A 13475-nucleotide genomic window follows, 5' to 3' on the forward strand; every position below is an offset into this window, starting at 1 on the left:
GAACTGAGAAACATTCAATACAATATTATCATTCAAACATCCGAACCTATATGCCACTTTTAACAAAAAAAATGAAAAATATGCACTATTATAGTGCCTGGTTTTACTCTAAAATACACGAAAACCCAGGAGCTTCCGGGGGCTTCGCCCCCTGGGCCCCCACCAGGGCTTCGCCCTGGACCCACTGGGGCCCTTAAGGCGGCCCCCAGACCCCTTGCCTCAACAAAGTTATTCACGCCCCCCCCCCTAACCACAAATCCTGTATCCGCCCCTGATCTCCCCTAGAAAAAAACACAAATAAATAAACAAGTAAAATACAAATCTTGTTTTTATATTTTTTGTTAAGATTTACATGTAAAATACATTCAAATAACATGAATAAGGTCGGCAACATAATAAAATGAGGGACTTATATACACAGCACTTTCTCAAAGCTCTGCATTTGCTGTTACACGGATCCACTGTACTGATATATACTGAAAGGAAAAAGAAACGCAGGGTAAACTTTTGAGGTTAATTAAATTTGTTTTCCTTAAAATACTTGTTAGTTTTCCTATCTAACTTTTAAAATCACCTTTCAAAAAGATATAACCAAATTCACATATGATTTTGTCTAATTATTCATGAGTTATTGAAGCTCAAATGACGATACCCCCCAAAAGTGAAAATCGAAAACTCATTATCTTCAATGTCTATCTCGTGCATCTGTCATAGTCTTATTTCTCCTTTGCATGGTATTTCCTCAGAGTGTGTATCTTTCAAACCCTGGCTATATTTAGCATGAGTAACCACACAAAAAAATAAGTCAAACGACGCGCGCATGCGCCAGTGAGAGGAATACAACAGCAAGTTGACTGGCTCAAAATACCAAATTGCGGAATTGTTTTCTTTCAAATTTCGTATGAATGTAATGATTATAATCGTCTTCTCTATAAATGGCTGTTTTTGTGGTAGTAAGGTGGCGATTTAAGAGATGGCAGGACGAATAATCCGCTCGTAACGTGGCTCTGTTTCGCGTTATTGTCATCGTCACGGTTGATTGAAAACCACTCCAGACCCTCTCTGACAACGTATAAAATGTTTTATGGGGAAAATTTACAAGAGACAACTTAGTAAACCGTTGTTGCCTTTTTCATTAATTAGGCAATTCGAAAACAAGACCCCATTGAACTTCCGTAAACTGTGCCAAAATTGCAATAAATTCATAATGTCTCTTAATATTGAAAAACGATGTGCATACCTCATATGCATCAAATAATGAAACAAGATTTGTTGACAAACTTGTCGGTATCAAATTGCACGTGTTTTGGGCTTTTTAGCGTTTTCCCTACGTGACGTCATAAATTTTACGGTTGAGTAAGTCTGAATACTGATTTTGATGCACAGTAACTAAATTTCCCTTCTGACCAATTTTCGTAATTTTCGGTCATGTGGTCAAATTTTTATTGAAAATTATGCTACCCTGCGTTTCTTTTTCCTTTCAGTATATGTGTGTCAATTATATGATTATCTACAAGTTCTAAACATAAAGCAACCCATCAGTCATTATGTATTTAAGGAATAACTGTCTTATTTTTCGATTTCATGAAGTGATCAATCGATTGGCTTGCGTGATAATTTGCATAAACGCCTAAGGCGTTTATGCATAAAATTATCACGCAAGCCAATCGATTGATCATCTTCATGAAATCGAAAAATAAGACAGTTATTCCTTATATTTACATGCTCTGATTCCGCCAATCCACGTGCTCCAAGCCCTGCTTCTGTCTAGCTGTCTGTCCCGCCCTGCACATGTTTTTTTGGAACTGCGCCAATATACATTGATGGAGAAATAAAGTACATTTACATTTGGTAATTTTATCTCGGACAAAGACATTGGAAATGTAAACAAATCATCATCAAACTTGAATTGCACTGCTTTACTGTCACTATATGAAACCAATATTTCAAATACACCAGCCCTCTTTCACATGTATTTCCTTTTCAATATAATGTACAATTGTACTAGGAAGCTTTGAAATTAAAGAAAGGGAATTAAATGTGACTTTATTAACTAATACTTTTTTCCACCTCTGGCCGATACTCTCACTAAAGGGTGTGTTACTTAGACTTCATTTAACGTAGTTGTAAAAAAAAATTATTCATATTTTAAAATATGTATCGATGCACGCAAGCCAAACACAATCTTCCGCTCTGGGGTAAGACATTTCTCAGTTCTAAAATTTCATGAAAAGTATTTTTTCCAGAAAATGTTAATATCACTATCATCTTTAATATATTTGCTTCCTTTATTTGAATGAATGAAGTAATGATAAAAAGTTCTTTTTTCATCCAAAGTGTTGAGGTATGTAAAAAGTAAACAAATACTTCACGCATAATTCCAAGGCTCATGGTTAAGCAAGACTGAACGCGCTAACCACGAAGTCTTACCATATCTTTGATGTGTGTCAGTGTCATTTACATAACCGAGATTGTTGAAGCACAAAGTCTTTTTCGATATTCATGTAGAATGGGCTCAGCCAAGAAATGAATCAAATATTTTTAAGATGTCATTACTGAAAACTAATTTTATATATAAAAAAAATACAAATTTTTGTGAACTTTGAAAATTGAGAGAAAAATTGTCTCACAGCGGAAGAATTGTCCTCACCTAGCTTGTGCGCCTTTATTAAATAGCCAATAATATTAAAAGACACTTTTTTATAATAGATATTTTAAAATATTGAGATATATTGAAATGAAACATCAAAATGTGATGTATGGGCCTTTTTTTTGTACGACTACTGCCTGTGAATCTACATTGAAACGATGATGGGAGAGATATATAGCTCTCGTTGCGCGCCCTTTAGTGAGGAATTGAGCTTACTGCAAATTTTTATTTTTAAAAAGGAAAAAAGTTGCATGTCGAAGGCCAAGACTCTTGTATACTACATACGAAATTTCAGTTCTTTACTTGTATGGCTACATGATTAAACGACATTTGTATAATATAGCGATAATCCTCTCCCCCTCTTCATTGATTTGTTTTATTTCTAAAATTATACAAAATTTCCTCAAATTATAATAAAAAAGGTAATATGTTCGTTGTTGTTTGGTTAAGGGTGTACAATACTGCGTAAAAACGCGGTTTGGTTATTCCCCCTTTTTTACAGCACTTAACATGGAATATCATATGAACATGCATATAGGACCGATGTGTGATGACATGAAATGGGAATTTTCGGTTGATTTTTCATTTCATGAGATCCTCTGTCAATTGTTGAAGAAAATGGCTTCGATGAATAGAATCTCATTACTTATCAATGTCGTCCGCTTTTCCAGTGAGGAAGACGAACAACTAAATCAAACAGTAGAAACTCTCACGTCCGACTTTTCTGGAGTTTCCAGACTACGTTAGTGGATATTTCGTGCACATCAGCTTCACAAATTCTGAAAAAATAGATAAATTATGTTAGAGTACATGTATGATTAGAAGTCCAGTTTCCAATTTTTAACGATTTAAAATTTCAATGCGATATTTCCCCTGGTCGATGAAACAAGAGATCCATGGGTCACAATGCTCACTTGAACACATTGGCTACGAAAAAGCACAGTTTAAATAAGTATTACAAAGTTTATAAGGAAGGACTTGAGTTTTAAGTTACCTGAATCCATATCAATATTATTACAAAAATTATGGCTTTGCTGTTGTTTATTTTGCTTGTTTGTTGTTAAAGTCCCTTGAGAGAATTTTTGACACCTACACGCCACTTGCCGATGGAGGGCTACAAATTTTTATTCATGCTAGGTACTATGGGCCATTTAGCAATGAGGGATCTTTTTTCCTACCAGCACATACTGCGCTACGGAATCTCGGTCTTTATGGTCTCAAAAGACTGATACCTACGTCCCACAGTGGAATTCGAAAACCCACGTCACAAGGATCAACTCTCTAAAGCAGACGCTCTTACCAATGCGCCACGCGGGCGACCTACTGCTGTAAAGATTTTTTCCTATATATTTCTCTGTGTCTAGCAAAACTTGTATCTGGAAAAAAGTGGAGGGGCACCCATCCCCACGCTACATGGCGCCTGATTTATGTATTCATGCAAGGTATTTTCCATATGAATAATGATATTCGTAATTTCATTTGCAGTCATCGATATATAGTCATAAATTGTATATACTTTCAGGCGGCGACAATATATTCCGATGGACGACATTATTTGCAAGGAGTATTATTGCATATTGTCAATGTTTGTACAGAATGTGCATGATTAAACTATAAGTAAAGAGATATGATAACAGATATTGTTCTTTCTGCTCCAGTAGATTTGTAAAAGAAAAATGTCCAATCAAAATTCCTTAGCTTCTTGCTTAGACAGCCACGTAGCATCGGCAGTCAGAGAATTTTTTTTTACTTACCTGAAAAAGTTGACAAGCAAAAAAAAAAAAAAAAAAAAAAAAAACAAGGAAAATTGCCCAAACTCCAAAATCCTAAATCTGGGGGTGGGAGGTGGTGAGGCCAACTTTTTCAATGCCAATACCAATTTTTTGTATTCAACTCTACATTCCCCTTATATCAATTTCCTGTAGTATAAAGTGGGGGGGGGGGGTAACCAGCCTCCCAATGAACAATTCCAATAGTAAAAGTATTGCTGGGAAAAAAAGTGGGGGGCTAGCCCCCCCCCCCCCGTTGGTACGTGCCTGTTAGAAGAGAAAGGCTTCCATGTAATAATTTCTTACACCCATGTGCTTTATTTAAAGTTGTCAGAAGTATTAAATAGATGAAAAATATTCGACAGTCATAGACGCAAGGTAAAATAGTTTTTAAAAACCTTTAACTTGTTTACTGAAAAGATGGAGGTGTTGATTTTATGTTTCAATTGAAACTGATAAGGCCACACCAATTTATTTTCATGCTCGTCGGACATCTGATGAAAAAAAGTAGAAGCGGACAAGCGGTTAAATAATATTAAAATGTTATTTTATTGAAGGCAAAATTTTCAGGTGAAACATGAAAAAATTTAAGCGAAAAATTAATTTTTTTTTCGTTTTATTGCTTTGCAGATTTAAAATACGAAAAAAAGATCGGAAGTTGAACAGAAATTAACACAAAATTTTCCAGATGCGGTGGAATAAATATTATTTGTGAAATTATGTTAAAAAACGAGCGCGCTGGTCCAACGAACTACAATTTAAAATTATGTGGCCTAAAATATATTCTTGCAAAGTTTAACACAAAGCATTCAATTTTGGCCAAAAAATTAATAATGAATGAACCAGAGCGGCTTTTCTCAATGATTTACCTTCATAATTCATCCTCCCATCAAAATCAACATCGACCTCTTTAATCATCTCCTCCACCTCCTCGAGTGTCAGTTTCTCTCCTAGGTTCATCATACATAGGCGTAGTTCGTCTGCGTCAATGTAGCCATTACCATCCCTGTCAAACATTTTAAAAGCTTCTCGAAGCGCCACCTCGTGGTCTTCTTCGTCCAAATCACGACTCATAACAACATCCAAGAAACTTTCGAAGTCGATGAAACCTGTGCCTAATTTAATTAAAACAGCAACTTGGTTAAAAGCAAGACAACCTACACAGTAAAATTTCTGACAAAAAAAAGAACAGTACCTGTCAAAATTGTGTTAATTAATAAATTGTACATGAACATCAAAATTCCGTTTACATGTACCTGATCAATACGTTGAGCTCACGGAGGGTGTAACCGGTCAGCAGGGGATGCTTACGCCTCCTAGGCACCTGATCCCACCTTCGGATTTTCCGTGTCCGTGTTTCATGCTTTCTTTACACATATATGCATACACACATATACACATATGTATATCTTTTTTTTTTTAGATCTATTACTGTTTGTCATCTTTACCTTTTATATATTTTATATGATGGGAACGGAATTGAATTTGTACAACCAGGGGGTACTTCCACACAAATATGACTAATAAGATAATACTGATCTATATGTAGAAAAAGTCTTTTGATCATTTTTAGCTCACCTGATCCAAAGGCTCAAGTGAGCTTTTCTGATTACATTTTGATCAAACTTGGTACAAAGCATCCTTAGGTGAAGGGGGATTTTAATTGTTAAAGTGAAGGGCCAAGTCCCCTCACAAAGGGAGATAATGAAGGAAGACAAAAATAGGGTGGGGTCATTAAAAAATCTTCTCAAAACCACTAAGCCAGAAAAGCTGAAACTTATGTGGAAGCATCCTGGGGTAGTAGATTCTAAATTGTTTAAATCATGACCCTCGGGGGTAGGGCAGGGCCACAATCGGGTATCAAAGTTTTACATAGAAATATGTAGGAAAAATCTTTACAAATCTTCTCCTCAGGAACCACTGGGCCAGAAAAGCAGAAACTTATGTGGAAGCATCCTGGGGTAGTGTAGTTTCTAAATTATCCAAATCATGACCCCCGGGGGTAGAGCAGGGCCACAATCGGGTATCAAAGTTTTACATAAAAATATATAGGAGAAATCTTTAAAAAAATCTTCTTCTCAAGAACCACTGGGCCAGAAAAGCTGAAACTTATGTGAAAGCATCCTGGGGGTAGTGTAGTTTCTAAATTGTTCAAATCATGACCCCTAGGGGTTGGGCGGGGCCACAGTGGGGAATCAAAGTTTTACATAGAAATACATAGGAAAAATCTTCAAAAATCTTCTTCTCAAGAACCACTGGGTCAGAAAAGCTAAAACTTATGTGGAAGCATCCAGGGGTAGTGTAAATTCTTAATTGTTCAAATCATGACCCCCCGGGAGTTGGGCGGGGCCACAATGGGGAATCAAAGTTTTTCATAGAAATATATAGGAAAAATCCTCTTCTCAAGAACCGCTGGGCCAGAAAAGCTGAAACTTATGTGGAAGCTTCCTGGGATAGTGTAGATTTCTGATTGTCTAAATAATGATCAGTGGGGTAGGGTAGGTTCACAATATGTAATACAAGGGGGATCTGGTAAAGAACAGCATGGTCAAAGCTGTTCAGGTGAGCGATGTTGCCCATGGGCCTCTTGTTATGCCCCTCCCAAATTTAAATTTAAATCAACTTTAAATACCGGGGTATTAATCCCTTCCACCTGAGGATGTTTCCACAAAGATTTAACTTATGATAACGATTTTGCTTTTGTTAATAAGAGGAGTTTTTAAAAAAAAAAATTCTCTTAAAAATCTCATGCCTGTCGTGGTCTCATTCTACCCTGATGCTATGTTTTGAACAATTTATCGACTTCACTCCCTCAGTAAACTTTTAAGTGAGTATCATCTTTTCTGATAAAGGCAATGTTCTTAGGAAGATTTTTCCTATTTACTCCGGTCTTGGATCCCCCTATTGTGATCTTATCCTAGCACCAGGGACCAAAAGCATTTCCATGCTCCAAAGGAAAGGAGAATATACAAAACTACCCTTGTATTCTGTCTATCCATAAATTTTTTCCGTTGCAAAAACCAAAGATACTTGCAAACATGTATTATAAAAAAAGTTGACACTTTTATCAATAATACCTTCTGAGTCAATCTCGTCAATCATTTCCTGAATTTCGATTTCGGTCGGGTTATGGCCAAGAGCACGAAGCACAGCACCTAGTTTCTGAACTGATAAGATTCCGTCATGGTCCTTGTCGTACATGTTAAATGCTTCTTTGTATTCTACAAGTAGATAATGTAACACTAATGTAGGATATAAACATTACCATAAATCAAAAATCATGAAATTTAAATTATTCGAACTTTATTAAGAATTCAATATTGTAGAACAGTAACACGAAAACTACATTTGGTTGGAATAAAGTGCAGAAATGCATTGTTTGCTTGTACACACAGCCACTCTCGCCTTTCAGTAATCTGAAAGAATTCCCATTGGTACCAATTTTGCCCCATTATTATCAGATTTGTATTTTATTAGGCCAAAATTACTCAAAAGGTGTGTGTTGAACATGCTGTGTTCTTCCACTCGGTACTTACAATGTAGATACATCGGCAACGTACAGTGTATTATCAATTAACAAAAGTTACTTCCATTTATATGTCGACTCGAAATAACGCATGCCTTCTTGACGTGATATAACAGGGTCTGACACATCTGTTTCATATTTGAATATATTACTAGAAAAATATGTTACAAAGTTTTTATTGGCCTTATGCACTCTATCCTAAATAATAAATTGTACAATCTAGAATGTCAAAGAAAAAATAGTACCGTAGCTTTGAAATTAACTGTACGTCTGGAAGGTTTCATGTATGTGTCAGTTTTTCTATCTCAGTGGTTCTGAATAAGAAGAAATTAATGACCCCAATATATTGTGCTTTTCTTCACTCTGTCACTTTGGAAGGGGACTTCCCTTCATTTGAAATAATAATAATTCGTACGTTGTGCTAGCCTGTTTAAAAATGGCCGAGTTGTTTTTGATAAGTCGAATATGTGGAGAAATGTTTACATAGTCTACCAGTTCAGGTGTCGCCAGCGTGGCGACTTCGAAGTGGTTAGACTAGAGTGTCTGCTCTAGAGCCGCGAAGTAAGGAGTTGATCCTTACATGTACGTCGCGCGGTCGAATCCAACTGTGGGACATGGAGACCGGTCCCTCGGATGAGACCGGATGAGGCCCATTGTCGCATTAAAGGAGGCCCATTGACGCATTAAAGGAACTTTTAACAACATACAAACAAAAAACCAGCTTTTCCAAGAATCTTTGAAAAACAAGGGGCATAACTCTGTTCAAAACATCTTCACTAGCCAAGGGTTTCTGATACGCTACTCTCCTTCATAAACCCTTGGCATACGGTGAAACCAAAAGACAGGATTGTTTTTTGTCACATGATCTCGAATCTACCAGGTATGCACAGATTGCGTCATCGACAGAAATAAAGACGCGTGTTAAAAAAATTAAATCAAAGTTTTTTTCAAGAATAATTAAGAAGCAATTTATTTATTATCTATAGTACAAATCTGAAGCTTCAATATAGATTTTTAATCAAGATATTGGATGACACCATAGCTATTTATAGAATTGCATGTTATCTTACGGATCGTTGTTTACTTGCGTTTTTCATTCTCGAGATTAAAGAGTCGAGAAGTATCCCGAACGCAAATAACGTCATTTACAAAAAAAAAAAAAAAAAAAAAAAAAAACAATTGCTGATTTGCCGACCGGGTGTACTGAATCCCAATCTGAACTCGGGAAAAAAATAACCCAACTTCTATCAACACCGTATGCCAATGGATTATGAGGTGAGTAGCGTATAACAAACCCTTGTCATGATCAAGTGAAGGAAAAGTCTGTAGAGAATTGTACTACATTACTTAAAGTTCATCAAAAGTTTTGCTCTCAGCAAAGATTTCTCTACCTGATTCATGCATTCTCTTTTCTCACACATTTCTAGTATTCACCTCTCAAAACCTTAACGATTTATAAACACTGATTAGGTTTAATTATTATCCACTATTTTTATCATTCATAAAAATTCGGGTTCTACTTTACTCTTATGGAACGGTATAATAACTGTGAAAGCGTTTAATATACATGAACCGACACGTTTATTTTTTGTTTATTTTGTGTTTTACTGAAACATCCTCAACTAAGTACTATTGACACCCACATACATGTACGAAATTAAAGTTTTGAAAACCGCTTTTCATGAATGGTGTTACACAGCAAGAAATTTAATTAAAAGGGGGGTACTTGGGCATATAGTAACATTCCAAAATTCTGTCAATAACAAGCAATTTCAATTTTTTCGATAAGTGATTAATACTTTGTGAAGAGACCTTACATTTCAATATTAAATGTACATGCACTTTCCTTGCGTACCAGTTACATTTTAATAACTATTGAAATAATTAAAATTATATAAAGCCGACACAAAACATTTAGTCTAAAATCATATATATCGTGTTTTAATAGCAGATATGTCAATAATTTGCATTCATGTATGCCATTTATTTGACTTTGAATCTTTTTTGTACTGTTTTTCTAAGACATATTAACTTGACATTATTAAAGAGCATTAAACCACAAACGTTCATATTCGCATATCCTAATGTTGAAAAAAAAAAAAGAAAACCAGAAGGATTCAAAACATTCCATTCGTAGAAAACCCTTCAGCTGCTCCATAATAAACGTATAATACATTTCAAATTGAACAAGATGTGCCCGGTGGCGACAAAATTCTAAAAAAGTTTTTCTATTAGCATAAAGGTCACAGTCAAGGTCAGAAGGTCAATGACCTTGTCATTAAAGAGAGCTTTGTTAGTGGAGTGAGTATACCAAATTAGAAGTCTATCTTTTATGGTTCAAAAGTTACGGCGGAAGTTCGAAAAAGCTATTTTTAGCATAAAGGTTACATTCAAGGTCATAAGGTCATTGACCTTGGTGTCATTTGAAAGAACTGAATTAGTAGAGTATGCATGCTAAATATAAAGTCTCTTTCTAACATTGTTCAAAAGTTATGGCTAAAGTTCGAAAAAGCTATTTTTGGCATATAGGACAAGGTCATTGAGCTTGGTGTCACTCGAAAAAGCTTAGATAGTGGAGTATGTATACCAAATACGAAATCTACGGCTTCCTTGCTCTCACGGTTCAAACGTTATGGCGAAGGTTATAGTAGACAACAAACAGATAATCTGACAAACAAGCAGGACAAAAACAATATACACCCCGATCTAATGATCCGGGCGCATAAAAAATATAGTGATAAGGAACTGTGATGGACCTAAAAACAATGCTTTATTGAAGATATCTCCAAGAATGCTATGATTTCTGATCCCTTGACCTTCAAGACTGACCTAATTTTTAGCCCCAAAAAATCTACTTCGGTGACTTCTGAATGACATACAAGAAATCTGTGAGCCAATGCTCACTAGTAATACCCCCGCTCTGATGTAAATAAGCACTATCATGTTAATACACACAAGTTCAATTACAGGCAGATGCACAGAAAAATATGAAGTTGACATCAGATTCATATCAAAATTAATCCCAACATATGGCATGCCTAAACAAAGAGTGTAATAAAATTTGAAGCATCTGCTATGAATAGGTAATGAGAAAACTGCGACGAAAATTTGTTATTTGTGAAACAGACAGACGCACAGACAAACAGGAAGTTGATATCCGATTAAAAAAAAAATGTATCCCAACATATGGCATGCCTTAGTAAAGAATGTGTTAAAATTTCAAGCATCTACAATGAGTAGTTGCAGAGAAAACTGCGAATAAAATTTGTTATGTATGAAACAGACAGATGCAAAGACAAACAGGAAGTTGACATCGGATTTGAACGAAAATGTATCCCACCATATGGCATGCCTCACAGAAGATTGTGTTAAAATTTCAAGCATCTACAATGAGTAGTTCAAGAGAAAACTGCAACGAAAAATTGTTATGTATGAAACTGACAAACGCACAGACGAACAGGAAGTTGACATCAGATTTAAACAGAATGAATCCTACCATATGGCATGTCTCAGAGAAGATTGTGTTAAAATTTCAAGCATCTGCGATGAAGAGTTGCTGAGAAAACTGTGACAAAAATTTGTAATGTATGAAACGGACAGAGGCACAGACAAACAGGAAGTTGACATCGGATTTAAGCGAAAATGTATCCCATCATATGGCATGTCTCAGAGAAAATTGTGTTAAAACTTCAAGCATCTACGATGAGTAGTTGCTGAGAAAACTGCGACGAAAATTTGTGATGTATGAAACGGACAGACGCACAGACAAACAGGAAGTTGATATCGGATTTAAGCGAAAATGTATCCCACCATATGGCATACCACAGAGAAGATTGTGTTAAAATTTCAAGCATCTACGATGAGTAGTTGCTGAGAAAACTGCGACGAAAATTTGTTTCGGACGGACACACAGCTAGACAGACAGACGGACAGCTAGACAGACGGACAGACACACAAGAGTAAAACAGTATACCCCCCTCTCCTTCGGAGCGGGGGTATAAAAATAGCGTGCATATTTGACACAATATGCCATAAAAAATGACATTTCACCCACAAAGACACCAAAAGCGGAGAACCACAATTCTTTAAAGTCGCTTGTTATGTATAATAAATACGTATACGGATTTGACAGCAGGAATAGAAATTAAAGCCCTCTCCACAAAGTGATGAGTGCCTTTGAGAGATCTAAAATAGTAACAGCATTTTTATGCGCCCTGATAGAAGATCCTGGGCGTATATTGTTTTTGTCCTGTCTGTTTGTCTGTCTGCAAACTTGAATCTTCGCCATAACTTTTGAACCATGGAAGATAGAGACTTCATATTTGGTATCCATACTTTACTAATCAATTTCTTTCAAATGACACCAAGGTTAATGACCTTGACTGTGACATATATGCTATGTTTTGTTGCTGCTGGGCGCATAGTGTTTCAGAAACACATCTTGTTTCTTGAAAGAATCTGATTCACTTGGTATCCGATCACAAAATAAAGTTTTCATTTTTTTTCTGTAGCACCATTGTTTGTCATTCATGGGTTCATAAAGTACTAGAATTATATATTTTCTGCGTCATTGGTAAAAAAAAAATGTATCATTATCTAAATATCTAACTTCCGGGAAGAAATGAAATGTTAATACCTACCATGCACTTTGTCTTGGGTCAGCTGGTTTAACTGCAAAATATTAATAATTTAATTATTAAAAGAGAAAAAAAAATTTAACGCTGTAGACATTTAACGTATTGAAACTGCCATTCAATTAATTGAATTGTCACTGGAAGGTCTGGAAATGTAACCGAATGGCAGAAATTTGCGAAAAACAACTAAAGCACACAACGAAGACTCCCTCAGTGATACACTGTAACTGAATTATATGATTTATCCCATGTTTACCCCTTATCCCGTGGATATAGCTGATGTGATATCGTTTCCGTATCCCATTGTGAAGACGTCGCGCATAGTATTGGGGTTTTAATTAAATTGCGTAACTTCATCCTTGTATCACTCCAAACGACTTACGTTAGTATTTTTCGGTCATTTTATCGTTTTGGCTACATGGATTTTTTAGCCAATTTGTACCAATCTCCTATAATGTCCTGTGATAATGTCACACAAAATTCGGTAATAAATTACCAATATACTAACCTAATCCGACTGTTCGTAAAATTGGAAGCATTCTGTAATATGCTGTGATCTTGACGAGTAACAAAAAAGACGGAATGTTTTGTAAAGATTTTTTTACTATATAACAGGTCCTTTTCGTAAACTAAAGTGATAAATGAAATGTGTAAATCAAGAAGTAGACAAATGTTTCTTTTAAAAAATATAAGCAAATAATAGGAGAGATTGATAGATCGATTTTTATGTCTAGTTTGTTTTGTTACTACGACACAAAAATGCGTTTTATGGTACATGTATTTAACCGGACTTAAAGCATTAAAGTGACCTGTATTCTCTATTTACTAGAAAAAAAATCTTACAGATAAAATTTTGTTTTTAAAATGTGCAAATAAATAAAATTTTGTATCTAAAG

The 13475-nt window shown here is 35.5% G+C and overlaps 1 protein-coding gene across 1 annotated transcript; it reads right to left on the reverse strand.

Moving 5' to 3' along the window:
* Window positions 1-3156: 3156 nt before the first annotated feature.
* LOC134241796 (calmodulin-like) lies at window positions 3157-12602 on the reverse strand. Its single transcript, XM_062723818.1, has 4 exons — window positions 12586-12602; window positions 7497-7640; window positions 5289-5534; window positions 3157-3429 (listed from the first exon to the last, which is right to left on the reverse strand). The coding sequence occupies exons 2-4, from the start codon at window positions 7618-7620 to the stop codon at window positions 3389-3391; spliced, it is 411 nt and encodes a 136-aa protein (XP_062579802.1). The 5' UTR covers window positions 7621-7640; window positions 12586-12602; the 3' UTR covers window positions 3157-3388.
* Window positions 12603-13475: the final 873 nt, after the last annotated feature.

The sequence above is a fragment of the Saccostrea cucullata genome, unplaced genomic scaffold (assembly GCF_032062105.1).
Source record: "Saccostrea cucullata isolate Sc308-1 unplaced genomic scaffold, CSIRO_AGI_Scuc_v1 ctg14034, whole genome shotgun sequence".
Classification (NCBI taxonomy): Eukaryota; Metazoa; Mollusca; class Bivalvia; order Ostreida; family Ostreidae; genus Saccostrea; species Saccostrea cuccullata.